Raw genomic sequence first — 13,636 nt, forward strand, 5'->3', positions numbered from 1 at the left:
TCCGGCCGGCCGTCGTGGGCCGCTCCCGGCCTGGGCCGGGCGAGCTTCTGGGCTTGGAAGGCTGGCGTTTTGGGAAAAGTGGGCACCGTGCCAGCCTGCCCCGATGCTTTGCAATCCTCGACGCCCGGTAGCTGGGCAGTACCTGCACTAGGCAATGGACCCCCGGAGGCGCCCTCTCCCAGGCCGGGTTCCCCTTGTCGACTTGACGGGAGGGGGGTGTGAGGCGAGGCCTTGAGACTATGGGAGCGGGAGAGCAGGGAGGGTAGAGGCGCACCACTGACCTCCCAAGCGCGGTCTTGGCGTCTCCCCTCTTCCTGCTAGAAGCCCCTCACCCCGGATCTAAGACTCTCCTTCTCTTCCTCCACCTCCCCTCAGTCTCCTTCAAACCCTCACTTGGTCTTGGTCTCTCTCCCCTCGAAATCTGTTTCTGCCAGTCAGTCTTTGCAAAATCCTGTTTCTCTTTTTGTCTCTGTCTTTAGTCTCTGTCCCTCTACCTCTGCCAGCCTCTTCCTCTCGGTCTCTCTCCGTAGGTCTCTTTCTCATTTCAGTCTCTCTGTTTTCCACCTCTCCCTCTCTCTGTCTCTCTCACACCTTCTCATTTTCTGTTTTTCCTTCCTGCCTTTTGCTGTCTTAGTGTCTCTGTCTCTTTCTCTCTATTCATTTATCTCATCCTGCAGTTTCTGTCTCCTGGCTATTTTCACCTTTCCTCTGCCTCTTAGTTTCTGTGCCTTTTTTTTGTTTCTGTCTGTTTCTACCTCATTTTCCATGTCTCTGTCTTACATGTGGTCTTTTTCAGTTTCCCCAAAGTCAAGTTTTTCTACCCCTGGTCTGGGTGACACTTTCTTCCAGTTCCCATCTCCCTTCCCTCTGAGCTTATAGCCCCTCTGTGACCTGCTACCTCCTTCCATACCACCCCCTCCCTCTTCCCACCCACTCCAGGTCGGGCATGTGGGAATGAGGCTGGAGGGCTCTCCGGGGCTTAGAGGAGGGGGAAGACCCCTAGGATCCCGGGAGAGGAGCTGCATTAAAGACCTCCATCCCCATGTGTGTTAGAGAAGCCCTTAGCACAGTGCTTGGCACAGAATAAGGCTTAGTAAAGTCTCCTTACATTGTGACTGTTAATTTTAAAAGCCCCTTGAGGGTTTAGTGTGGTGCTAAGCTTGGGGGAAGAGTCCAGTGGGAGGGTACAGAGGGAGTAGAGAACAGGTGCCTCCCCTGTCAGTCAGGCAGGGCTGAGGGGAGGAGCCTGCAGGAATGCTAAGGACTTGGAAGAGTGGGCTCTGGGCTCCGTGGCAGCTAAGATGCCAAAGAAAACAAGGGCCAAAGAAACCCCGCTATTGTTCCTGCCCAGTTCTGGCATTTCCTGCTGGAGCAGCTCCTCCCCCAAGTCTCTCCTCTTAAGGCCAGAGGTCCGTTTGTCCTTTCTTCCATGAGTCCCAGCGCTCTGTCCCCAGCCAATCATGCCAGTTGTATGCAGGATTTTCTTCTGGGTCTGGGGGTTGGGCTGGACAATGACCCTGATGACCCTAGAGATCATTGGGGGCCAGGCTCCTTCGCTGCTGAACTTGCCTCCAGTTTGCACCCTTCCACTTGCTTTCTCATCATCTCTCAAGTGCTCACAAGTGCTCACAAGAGGCTAGGTTACCAGGGAAAGCTCCAACCTGAAGATTTGAGCTAATGAGGGACTGTAAAGGCCAAGACCTTGTTCTTGCCATTTTAGAGATTCAGAATATGATCTACAAAGTTAGAGATTATAATTGGCCTCCACTGTGTGATTTCATTCCAAGCTACCCACGAAGAAACCCAGACTCAGAGGTCACTTGCCTAGGGTCACACAGTGACCTGAGATAGGAACTACAGGTCGCCACGCAGACTTGGTCACCAGAAGTGGGCCTGGTGAGGCCAAAGAAGGAGACTTCATCTGTCAAGGTTACTCACATTGGGCAGCTGATTCTGTTTCCCAGGCCTGCGTCTGAGGCCCCTCCATCTCTCTAACCACTAGAGTCCCTCTGTCCCCAAGTCATCACAATAAACTCCTATTATGGCTTGGAATTATGTTTGCTCAAGCACTCAGGCCCTGCCCTGCCACCTCCAGAGGAATGCCCGGGACCTTTCTTAGTTGAGAGATGGGTCTCCCCATTGGTGGCAGGGGGAATTTGAATGTCTCAGGGAGAGCCCTTCCCCTCCTCTCCTGATATGGGGACCTCTGAGTTCCCTGGGAGAACTTGAGGGCTGGGGTAGAAATGGTAGGGAGTTCTGCCTGTCTTCTGGTACCTTGGACTGTGTTTGTATTGACCACTGCCACGTTGTGGAAGAACACTACTTATTGGCAAATGAGCATTTATTGAGTGCTTATTATATGCAGAGCAGTTGAAGGAAGGTAGATAGGAGAATGCCATCTAAGAACTGAAAGCAGCCCTGTCCCCAAAGGGCTTACAGTCTAGCTAGGAGGCATCGTATATATACAACATCACAGCTTAAAGATACAAAACAACATTGAAGCACCATTTGCAGGTGCAACGTCATTTGGCACAAAGTGGGAGTATGGGACAGCTCACAACCTTCTCTGTGCCCAGCTTGGGGACCTGGAGGTCTGTCCACCTGTCTCCACGCTGCCCTGCCTGTATGGTTTGGTGTGAGTGATCTCTGTTCTCTGACTAACCAGGTGCTCTTCAAGGGCAGAAACCAGCCCCACGTTCTTTGTCCTGTCTACCTTGCTGCCCTCGCCAAGGTTCTCTGTCCGCTGCAAGACAGTGGGTTGGGCTGGAAAGGTCCAGCCATGTGTTCTGGCTTCTGCAAGGGCCTCCCAGGAGGAGCCTAGGATTTGCCTCAGTGGAAAAATCATGGGATTTTGCATAAAAAGCTCTGAGTTCAAGTCTTGGCTCCACTATACACTACCTGTGAGACTTTAGACCAGTCTCTTAGCCTTGGTTTCTGAACCTGTAAAATGGGAAGAACAATATTTGCTCTACCTTTGTCACAGGGTTGGGAGATAATCACAGGGGACGATAAGGGGAAGCTTTGGAAATAGCAAAACCCTTTATGGCTGGGGGCCTTTGTCCTTCCCTAACCTATCAGAAGTTTGAGGAAGATTAGATGAACCCTTGCATGCAAGGCACCCAGCACAGCAGCTGGTACACAAGAGATGCCAGGAACTGCCAATTTCCCTTCACCCCTGGAGTTCCATCACTTGGAATCCTTTTTTGACCTCTGACCCCAATGGGCAATAGAAGCTGGAAGTGGTAGGGATTTCATATTTAGTTTTGGGGGAGATGCAATCCAAGAAGTGAAACAGACATAGAGATAAATTCTTGGCTTCTTCTAGAGGAGTTTGTTGGGGTAGGTGGGGTGGGGACAAGGTGCCTGAGACACATCCATGATGGGCTCATAGCTCACTGCCTTGCTGCCTTTGAACCTCTAGAGCAAGGACACTCAGGTGCCAGGAGGACAGCTGTGGAGGTCACTTCGGTTTCTGACTCCCCCACTCTTCTGGTAGTGAGGCCAAGTGGCTGTCACTAGCTAATGGGGGTTTGGGAGAGTCCTCTCCATAGCACCTATGGCCTGGGGCAGCCTTTTTTGGACCTCAAAGAGAACTTTGGTCAAGGAAGACAGTAAAGAGCATAGATCAGAGGGGACACAATTACAGAGATGTTCCTTATACACTGTCTTTCTTGGATGGAAGCAGAAGGGAGAAAGAGGCTAGAGACTTAGTGCCTGGTGCACAGTGGGTGCTTGGTGCAGTGTGAGCTAGATATAGACAGAAGTCTTGAAGGCATGGAGGCCACAGAGAGCATGAGGATGGGGGGTTCAAGGTATGACCCACATATTACTTATACAGCAGGCTGGAGAGGGAAGGAGAGAATGGATGGGGCTGGGTGGTGGGAGGAAGGAGGTGGGAGAAAAGATAGGGCACACATGCAGGGTAAGGAGAGGTTAAGAGGCTGGACCAGGATGGGGCCAGCCCCAAACCCATCTCCTTCTGCCTGGATCTTGCAGGCTCCCAGGACTTTCCTTTGCTTTGGCCATCAGTGAAAGGAGGTAAGGGATGTTGAGCATCAAACTCCTTCTGCATCCTTCCCCCAGGAAGCAGAAATAATGAAAATGATTCTAGTAATGCGTGTTAATGGTATTAAGAATTACAGTTTACACAGCATCTTTACATGCGTCATCTCACTTAATCCCGGTTAATCTCATTTGAGAACAGTCATACTGGCCTAGAAATTTAGAAGCCTGGGTTCTAGACTCAGATCTGCCTCTGCCTGGAGAAGTCATTTCCCTTCCCTGGTCCTGAGCGCAACAGGCTGCTCTATCCACAATGACTGTTCAGTGGTAGGAGCCAGAAGCAGGGAATCACAGGCTGTGGAGAGGCAGAGAGAGAAGGAACAGAGGTTCCTGGGGCGGAGGAGCTGCTGCCCGAGGACTGGGGAGAATGAGATGGGTGATGAAGGGGTGTTGCCTGGTGCCCATGGTTGCATGCCTGAGTGCCTTGCCCAGCCAGCCATAGGTGTGTGCTGGGCAAGAGGGCTGACTTGGGAAACTGAGTGTCTCCTTTCAAGAAGTATCTAGTTGCAAATCTCCCCCTCTCCCAAGACAAAGGCCCCCGGGCCCCACAAAGGGCTTTTGTTTTCTCTGCCGAAGTGGGAGGCTAATCTCTGGATCTGGGGCACCCCTGGAGACGGGGGTCCTGGCACACACAGCATACACACACGTGAAGGTGTGCACACTCATATGCCTGCTTCCTCTTTGGAGAGGTTCTCCCTCACCACAGAAAGGGAATCTTTGGTCACCAAAGCGCTGGGGCCCAGCGCTGCAGGTAGGGGACATTTTCCAGGAGAAGCCAGATTGCAGCTGGAAATCAAGGCCCTCCCTTCAGCCCTCTCAAAGTGGCCTCCTTCCCTTCCCCTGAGGATGACTGGCACCCACACTTATCCACTGCAGAAGTGGATTTATTGCAGGTTGGGGAGGAAGGGGTGCAAGGGGAAGTGAGAATTCCCCAGCCGTGCACACTTGCACCAACGTAGGCAAACCTGGTCACACTCAGGGGCATGCACAACCCTGCATGTGAGGACAAAGGAGAACTCGGGGATGAACACACTTGCACACTAATAAAACCAGTTGCACTCTTTCCAGAACCCCCAAGGCAGGGGTCTGTACACTCCCCACCCGGTACCTGGGTGCAGGCTCTCAAGAGTTTCGCTCTTACCACCCACCTGCCTCCCTCCGCAGCTCAGTCCCCCAAGTTCCCAGTTCCCTGCAAAAGGCTGGAGGATCCACTACTGGCTGCTCACAGCCTCGGGGCAGGGGGCCTGCCAGGCTCAGGGCTCCCTCCGGCAGCCTCCTCTACGCTTGCTCACAGCACTGGCCTCGGCGCGCACGTGCGCACGTACAGGAAGCAGCTACTCTGCGCTGGGGGGCCAACTTCAGACCTGGGGGAGAGGAGGGACGGGGTGGGCCCTTCTGCTTCGGGCCTCACACGCGTCCATCGGGGCCGTAGAGGCCGCTGACGGCCCTCAGGCCTTGGTGCCCCGTGGGAGGCTCTGCGGCGAGTGCAGCTCCACCGACTGCCGCCGCCGCACCTCGCGCTCCTCCCAGTCGGTGTCCGGCTCCAGGCCCTTCAGCACTGCCAGGCGCTCCGACAGGCTCTTGGCTGGCGGGAACAGCACGTAGTTGTAGAGGAGGGAGCCCAGGATGGCGCCCACCAGGGGTCCGATCCAGAAGACCTGGGGGCGAGCGGAGAGAGTGGCTTGGCACCCGAGCCTACACCGGCACGCGGAGCCCGCAGGCCCCGGTGGCACACTCTGCGGCCGCACCCCTCCTCCCCGCCATTAATCTAGTGAAATGCTTATTTATGTAATTAGCAACGACAACGCCAGCTGCTGGGGAAGCCTTATCAGTGCGAGGTTAAGGGTGCGAATTTTGAAGCCACTGCCTGTGTGTGAATCCTGATTCCACCACTTAGATGCTGTGTGCACTTCAACAAGTTACTTACCATATCTCTGTGCCTTTCACTATAAGAATGCCTATCTCCTAGGGTGGTTGTGAAAATTGAATGAGTTAATGTTTGCAAGGCACTCAGAACAAGGCTCACCACATTCTAAGCACTAGATAAGTGCCAAATACTACCACTTGTAGAGTTCTAAGTGCCAGACACTACATTATCTGGGTTACACCGGTAGCCTCACTTACTGTTCCCAAGAAGCCAGTGAGGTAAGCTGTTGTCATCCTCATTCACAGTTGTGGAAACTGAGTCTTTGGCATCAGATCTGAGGGGTGGAACCCAAGGCTCCCCAGGACCAGGAGGAGTGTGGAGGGTTTGAGGTACCGCTGCTGAGCCCCAATCCCATGCTATTCCAGCTCTTGTTCTCCCTCTAAAATGGGTTTTTAGGGAAGGGGAGGGCAGTGGGTTTCAGCCATTACCCAGTGGTCATCAAATTTGCCAGTGACGACAGCTGGAGCCAGGGAGCGGGCGGGATTCATAGAGCAGCCGGTGTAGTGGATCTGCAGTGGGAGGAGGGTATCACAGAGAGAAGGCAGGTGAGGACAGGGCAGAAAGTCCTTGTCCCGCACTGCAGTGCTTGACCTCAGCCTAAAGGGAACCCATGTGATGGACAATTAACTTCACGTTTTATTTAAAGAGCTCTGTATTCTTTGGGGGCTGGAGTGATATCTGTCCCTCTGGGGTATCTGGGAGTCAAACCTCTGGGGTGTCTGTTCCTCTTGAGAGTTCTGTGTATGTGTCCCTCTTGGGGTCTCTGTGTCTGTCTCTGGAGTGGTCTGTGTGTCTGTTCCTCCAGGGAGGCTGGAACCTATGGCCATGACCTACCCCCAGGAGGTGGCCCAGGGCCACGGAGAAGCCTATGGAGAGAGCAGGGGTGCCCGGGTTCTCTCCACGGCGCTCATCGGTGGAGGCAAAGATGCAGAGCACCAGCTGCAGCGTCAGGAAGAGCTCCACAGTCACCGCCTGGCCAGCTGTCGTGCTGTTGCTGAGCTGGGGACAAACAGGCAGGTAGGGGAACACTGAGCACACTCTCCTCTCTGGCTCCATCTTCCTGTCCACCTGCAGTCAAGGCACCAGGGGGGCCTCTGGGCTGGGAACCAGAACACCTGGGCTTGCCAGATACCTTAGCTGGAACAACTGATCCCTTCTTCTTGGGCCCTGGCCCAAAGGCAGCCCATGATCCCCCAGGATGCCCGTGGTTTCCCTGCCAGAGGTAGGAAAACTGACTCTGTAGCCCATTAGATTGGGGGGTGAGGTTGGGATCCTTCAGTGTGAGAGAAAAAGGATGCTGAGATCCAGAATTTCTGTTTCCTGAAGAACAAGAACGGAAGAGGTTTCAACGGCCTCAGGAAGCTTTGGACTGGTTAGCAGGAAGACCTTCCCCTCTCTCTAGACCATCAGACCCTGGTGCAGTGAGAGGCCCGTGGTCTGTCTTCCTGAGGTCAAATGGCTCCCAGGGACAGGACTTGGGTCTAGGGGATGGTCCTAGTGTGCCCCTTTCTGCTATGAGTCCGCCATACACCTTTTTCCTTAACCCTTGTCTATTCTCCACTGCCTTTCAGGCCTCAGCTTTGCCTTGTTGGTTTGCTCCCAGCACATCCTATGGAGGTTGGGGTGAGGGCCCCGGAGCTGTGTCGGACAATGCCTCCACACCCATGTAGGTTGCCCATGGTCTCAGCAGACCCTGCCTTGGGTAAGGAGAGAACTCGGGGCTGAGTAAAGAGGTGATTTCATAACTGGGCCACACCCAGCACTGGATTTCTCCTTGGGTTTTGTCACCCTGTGCCCTACGCCCTGCCTTCTGGGACTGGGCACCGTGCTGGGTGGAACAGTGACAGCTCTCAGCTCCCACGCTCTTTCTCCAGGCCCTGAACCCCCACCCCTGGGTCCGAGACATCAGGTCAGAACCCTTGGGTCTCTCTAGGGTCTAACCTCAATCTCTCCTGTTGTTGTCCAATGCAGAGTCTCTAGAGGACAGTGAAAAGAGCTTTGGAAGCAGACACTTTAGAGGCCTCTGACTTGCCATGAGACTATTTAATTTGGCCTCAGTTTCTCCTTCTGCGAAATGGGATAACAAAATAGATTCTGGAGGATGGTGGGAGGACTGGAAATGACTTATTGGTTCTGTGACTTGGATCAATTCACTATTGAGCCTCAATTTGCCACTCACAATAGGGGGGAACCACAGAATTTCCCTTATAGCATTGTACCAATGATGAGATGATAGCTGGCCTGGCACAGGGCAGGTGCATGTCAATGATTAAATTCCTGGTGGCCAGGCTGGCTCTTAGTGTCCTCAAAGGACACATGGGATGGTCTTGAGGATCATCTGACTCTCTTTAGCCTCAGGGCAAGTTGGTCCCACCACTGCCCCATTACATCCAGGCAGGGTTCTCCCCAGGTCCTCAAGGTGGTAAATGCTGAGAAGTGGCATGGAGGAGTCCTCCCAGACCTTTCTCTTCTGAGGGCCCCAGTCAGTTGTGAAATGATGGAGGAGGAGGACTGCATGTTTCCCATGGCCTCTCACTCCCAGTGCCCTGCTATTACAGAAGAACTTCCTGGTCATGCTCTCAGGAAGTTCCTTTTTCAGTCTAACTGGACCTCTTCTTGCTGTAAACTGAACTAATTTTGTTCTCAGAGGAAAAGAGCCCGCTCCTCTGCTTGCCCACCTAGCCTGTCCTTGGCCCCTGGCCCCCAACCTTGTCACATTTTCCTCTTTAAAGAACAGAACCTTGGTGTGGTGGCTCATACCTGTAATCCTAGCACTTTGGGAGGTGGAGACGGGTGGATCACTTGAGGTTAGGAGTTCGAAACCAGCCTTACCAACATGGTGAACCCTGTCTCTACTAAAAATACAAAAATTAGCTAGGTATGGTGGCACATGCCTGTAATCCCAGCTACTCGGGAGGCTGAGGCAAGCAAATGACTTGAGGTGGAGGTTGCAGTGAGCTGAGATTGTACCATTGCACTCCAGCCTGGGCAACAGAATGAGACTCCATCTCAAAAACAAAACAAAACAGAGAAGTTCCCTAACTGGGATACCCCTGTCCCACAAATGAGGAAGGGCTACCTGTGCAGAGACGCGGGTGGCCACAGAGATTGTGCAGGACTTGTCAGAGACATCAGGACTCTTGTCCAGTGGCCCAGGGATGGAACAGGCCAGGAAATACTGGAGACTGAGGCACAAAAGAGGCACTTGCTGTCCTGGCTTAGGATGGGGGTACAGAGTGAGAGTTGGTCTGTGGGGAGCACAGGTCGTTCCTCCACACTCATGTCTCTTGGATTCACAGGGCCCACACAGACCTGAGAGGGGAAGGGGGTGGGACATGGGGGAAGGGACTGTGGCACCACCCTCAGCTCCCGAAGGGCCCACGGGGCCCAGTTAGCACCTGTATCATGTAATCAGCAGCCAGCTTATGGGCTCCGGGGACCTCGTCAGGGTTTGGAGAAGGAAGTATGCCCATTGCTGCTTGTAGGGCTATGGTGTGAGCCTGACCTGTAAGGAGCACCTGCCATAGGGCCTGCAAACCCTCAAAGCAGAAGAAAGGCTGGGCCCCTCTTCTCTCTTGAGGACCCTGTCATGAGCACTCCAAGGCTCCCCGCAGCTTGGAAAGCATGTCTGCTTGGGACACTAACCCCTGCTGAGTTACAGCCTGGTCCTCACTATAACGGAGGCATTGAGTCCAACAGAAACCCAGATGAGGCTTTTCCTGCACGACGGTCAGGGTGGAAGAAGCCTGCAGTCTGTCTGCATCCTGCCTTTGCTCTGGTACCATTGCTCCTTTCATCCTGACCCTCCTATGGTGGCTATGTTCCTGACTCCAGGCTCTGTCTCTCTCTGTCTCTCTGCCTCTGTCTCCATCTCTCTCCCCACCTCACCCAGAGCCCATCCCTCCCATCTCATCCCTTACAAGGGATTCCCCAGGATCTGCCCCTTGTGGATGGCAAAGTTGTGGCTACTCACAGCATTGACAGCCAGGTCCCCGCGGATGTCTGCTGGCGTGATCTCATGGAGCAGAGCGGCTCCGGCCACAGCCCCCAGCAGCTGGGCAGCCACATAGAAGGTGGCTCGGAGAAAGGAGACATGGCAGCCCACCAGGCAGGCCACAGTCACGGCTGGGTTGATGTGGGCCCCGCTTATGTGGCCCAGAGCCTGTACCAGGGTGCCAATACCCAAGCCGAATGCCATGGCGATCTGTAGCACAGAGGGCAGGGCCTGTGGCCAGTTGAGGGCTGAGCCGAGGCCAAAGAAGACGAAGAGGAGTGTGGCCAGGAACTCTGCGAACACGGCCCTGGAGAAGGCTATGGAGCGGAGCTCCCACATGCTGCGGAGTCCTGCGTGGCTGGCCGGGCTGTCTCAGGGCCAGGAGGCTCTGGGCACTCTCTTTCGCTCTCTACCGCTCTCTTTCTCAAGGCCTCTGGGGAGGCTGGGTTGTGGGCATTTATAGGGTACTTCCATCCCGGATCTGGGCACGTGGTGGGGAGGTGGAGTCGTTGAGGCCAATACCTCTTCTCCATGGCGGCGTCTGCCCCCATGCCCCATCCCAGCCCACCCACGTGCCTATCACCCTATCTTAGCCTTCACAGCTGACTGATGTTCCCCATTTAATGAGCTCCAGATAAGGACTGACGTCCCTGGTTTTCCGTGTTTGTTCCCTTGGTTACCCCAGGGCTGCTGCCCCAGGGCCTCTCCCAGCCCCCACGGGGTCTTGTGAATGGGAACCTCTGGTGGGGATTGTGCCCAGTGCCCCTCTCTCCGACTCGAACTGTTGACCAAGGCAGGGGCAATACCTCACACAAAACTAAGAGTGCGTGAGTGCTGCTCCTTCTGGTAACTGGGAAGTTCTTCTGTCAGACCTCCAATTACTCCTGCTTCACAGGGATGGAAAACAACTGGTTGGCTTGTGACAGATTTCCAGGGCATAAAGGTTTGTGTCTTCTGCGTTTGCATTCTTGCAGCTAATCACCCATAAATCATTAAGCTTCACCTTCTCCGGGGAGCCCCAGCCAAATAGCAGCTCCTAGAGCCTGGGGGCACTGGGACCCTGGCCCTCGGTGATGGAGTCAACCTGGGGGCGGCTGAGGAAGCTGAGGGTGTCCATTCTGGCATCAGCCTGTTCCATCTATGTGACTTAACCTTTCTTGTCTTTCTCTGTAAAATGGGAAGAATAAAACTGACCTAGTGGATTGGGGTTTGGATTGAATGAAACAATGTATGTCAAGTGCTCAGAGCAGCGCCTGGTCCACAGTAGGTGGTCAATGAATATCAGCCCTTCCTTATAGTATTATTTACACTTTGAGGAGAACAGGTCTTTGCACACTCACGTGTTGGGGTCCCAGAAGCTGTGACAGGTCCTAGGAACCCTGAGGAGCTTAGGGCCACTCTGGCCACAGGAGAAAGACATTTCTGTGGGGCAGTGAGCTGTGCAGGCTCGGGGCGGCTATGATGGCTGATAAGCAGCTCTCTGGCCTTGGTGCCCACTCAGCCCAGCATCTGGGCAGTGCTGCCTCCTGCTATCAATGCCGCTGTGGCTACTGGGGTCCTGGAGGTGTTCAACTCTAGAAGTTTCCCCAGCCCCACTCACTGGCCCTTCCCTAATCCCTCCAGCCTCGCTCCCCCTCCTGGGGATTCACAGCAGGGTTGGGCTCAGAGTGGGGACAGAAGGATGGGCTTCTGCACCCTGCCCTAGCTCCTGTCCAGCAGGTCCCCGGGCAAGTCACAGTCCCAGCAACAGAAATCTGGGAGAGATTGGAGACTGGAGTGGACCGCTTTATGTTGTATCATGGGGATGTGGGGTGAGTGTAGGCCCAGGGAGGGGAGTGACTCATCTAGGGTGCTCCAGCAGGTTAGTGGCTGAGCTGGGACTGAGCCTGGTCTGGAGCTTTCTGCCACACCCCACATTACCGAGCCACACTCTGTGCCTCAGTTTCCTTGTCTGGACAGTGGGAGTGTAGATGCCTACCCCATAAAGTTGTTTTGAGAATGCAGTAAGATAATGAACGGGAAAGTATTTTGCAACTGAGAATGTATCATACACATATGTATGGGGACTCATGACTCCTGCTATTGTGAAGGAGGAGGAGGAGGAAGGCGAAGAGGAAGGGGAGGAAGAAAGAATAAAAATTACCCATACAGAAGGGATGCTCCAAAAGAGCAGGGATTCCTGTGGGGTTTGTTCTCCAGTGTATTTCCAGTGCCTAGCGCCTGACCTGACACATAGACACCTGGTACCCTAGCACTCTTCCCTCAGCCATCCCTCCCAACTTCAGGCATTCTGGGTCCTCTGGGAGAAGATCGAGGGAGAGGGGGACCCCTATCCCTGTCATATAAAGGGCATCTGGGACCCACCTCCAGACTCTGCACATGGGAAGAGACAAGGACTCAGAGGGGTCTGGCTTGGGTGTGCCTCTGCCCCCACCCAGGGAATATTCCTTCCCCACTGCTGCTACAATCTCCACCTCCCAGTTTCAACCAATTCTCTTGCCTCAGCCTCCTGAGTAGCTGGGATTACAGGCACACGCCACCATGCCCGGCTAATTTTTATATTTCTTTTGGTAGAGATGGAGTTTCACCATATTGGCCAGGCTGGTCTCCAACTCCTGACCTTGGGATCCACCTGCCTAGACCTCCCAAAGTGCTGGGATTACAGGTATGAGCCACCGCGCCTGGCCTACTCCTTTCTTTTGTGGCTTCATGTATCACTTCTCCTGACCTTCGGACATACTGTCCACCCCAACTGGCCAAGTTCAGGACTGAGTCTCAGGGTCCCTGGAAAACCTCTTTGGGCCTCATGTGAACTGAAGCTGTGACAGTGGCTTCTAAATCCACACCCAACCATTTAGTTGCTGTGTGCTCTGGGATGGGCCGCACACCCTTTCTGGTCTCTCCTTCTTTTGTCAAGGTATTCACGATCTTGAGGAGTGGCCCACTGACCCTTGATTCTGGGAAGAACCGCCGCTAACCCAGTCGGGTGAAAATCTCTTGCTTCCCAATACACCAGGATAGGTATGACAGCTTCTCCTTGGAGCCCACAAAGCCCCAACCCGAATTTGCATATGTTTGTGGTGTGTGTGTTGTGTGGTTGTTCAGCCACACAATCATACATTTAGAACCTGATGGGATCTTGGAGATCATCTTGCCCATGGATTTTAGTTGCCGTGATAAGAACATGAATTCCAGAGAGAGTGTGACCTGCCGCACAGCTTACAATAGTAGTCAGGACTCACATTCTGATCTGGCCCCTAGTCTGGGAGGACAGGAAGGGGCCAACAGTGACCCAGCTCGTGCCTGTGTTTGCATTTGCCCTTCATGCCAGGGAGGAAGAAGGTGTTCCCATCAAAGCTGGTGGGGCTTGGCTGTGCTTCTGGCTGGCAGCTCTGCTCCCCTGAAGGGATGGCTGCATTTTTTCTAAAATGGCCACTATGCTGTGTCTTAGGAAATCTATTCATCTATCATGCACTATTAATTAGAACATGACAAAAATTGCTGATGAATTCACAGCAATGTGAATGTGCTTAATGCCACTGAACTGTGCACTTAAAAATGGTTAAGATGAGGGCCAGGCGCAGTGGCTCATGCCTATAATCCCAGCACTTTGGGAGGCTGAGGTGGGCAGATCACCTGAGGTCGGAAGTTTG

General features: G+C 53.8%; 2 protein-coding genes across 2 annotated transcripts in view; both read right to left on the bottom strand.

Moving 5' to 3' along the window:
- The window catches only part of AQP5 (aquaporin 5), a 6,383-nt gene extending 4,396 nt beyond the window's left edge, over window positions 1-1,987 (bottom strand). Inside the window, exons 1-2 of the mRNA XM_011965158.1 lie at window positions 1,939-1,987; window positions 143-237 (exon numbers count right to left, since the gene is read on the bottom strand). Of these exons, the coding sequence (XP_011820548.1) occupies window positions 143-237; window positions 1,939-1,987 (144 nt within the window). The remainder of the gene's footprint in view (window positions 1-142; window positions 238-1,938) is intronic.
- A 2,947-nt stretch (window positions 1,988-4,934) lies between these two features.
- AQP2 (aquaporin 2 (collecting duct)) lies at window positions 4,935-11,175 on the bottom strand. The gene is made up of 4 exons (XM_011964704.1): window positions 9,963-11,175; window positions 6,824-6,988; window positions 6,418-6,498; window positions 4,935-5,720 (listed from the first exon to the last, which is right to left on the bottom strand). Exons 1-4 carry the CDS (start codon window positions 10,320-10,322, stop codon window positions 5,511-5,513), a joined length of 816 nt encoding a protein of 271 aa, XP_011820094.1. The 5' UTR covers window positions 10,323-11,175; the 3' UTR covers window positions 4,935-5,510.
- Between the last annotated feature and the right edge of the window lie 2,461 nt (window positions 11,176-13,636).

Source organism: Mandrillus leucophaeus, unplaced genomic scaffold, assembly GCF_000951045.1.
Source record: "Mandrillus leucophaeus isolate KB7577 unplaced genomic scaffold, Mleu.le_1.0 Scaffold118, whole genome shotgun sequence".
NCBI lineage: Eukaryota > Metazoa > Chordata > Mammalia > Primates > Cercopithecidae > Mandrillus > Mandrillus leucophaeus.

Bases quoted from the DNA above. Each gene is read 5' to 3' on its own strand.
- AQP2 (XM_011964704.1), bottom strand. From the start codon at position 10,322: ATGTGGGAGCTCCGCTCCATAGCCTTCTCCAGGGCCGTGTTCGCAGAG. The intron at 6,989-9,962 runs GTGAGTAGCCAC...GTTTGTCCCCAG, and splicing joins GGGACCTGGCTGTCAATGCT to CTCAGCAACAGCACGACAGC. The intron at 6,499-6,823 runs GTAGGTCATGGC...CTCCCACTGCAG, and splicing joins CCCTGGGCCACCTCCTGGGG to ATCCACTACACCGGCTGCTC.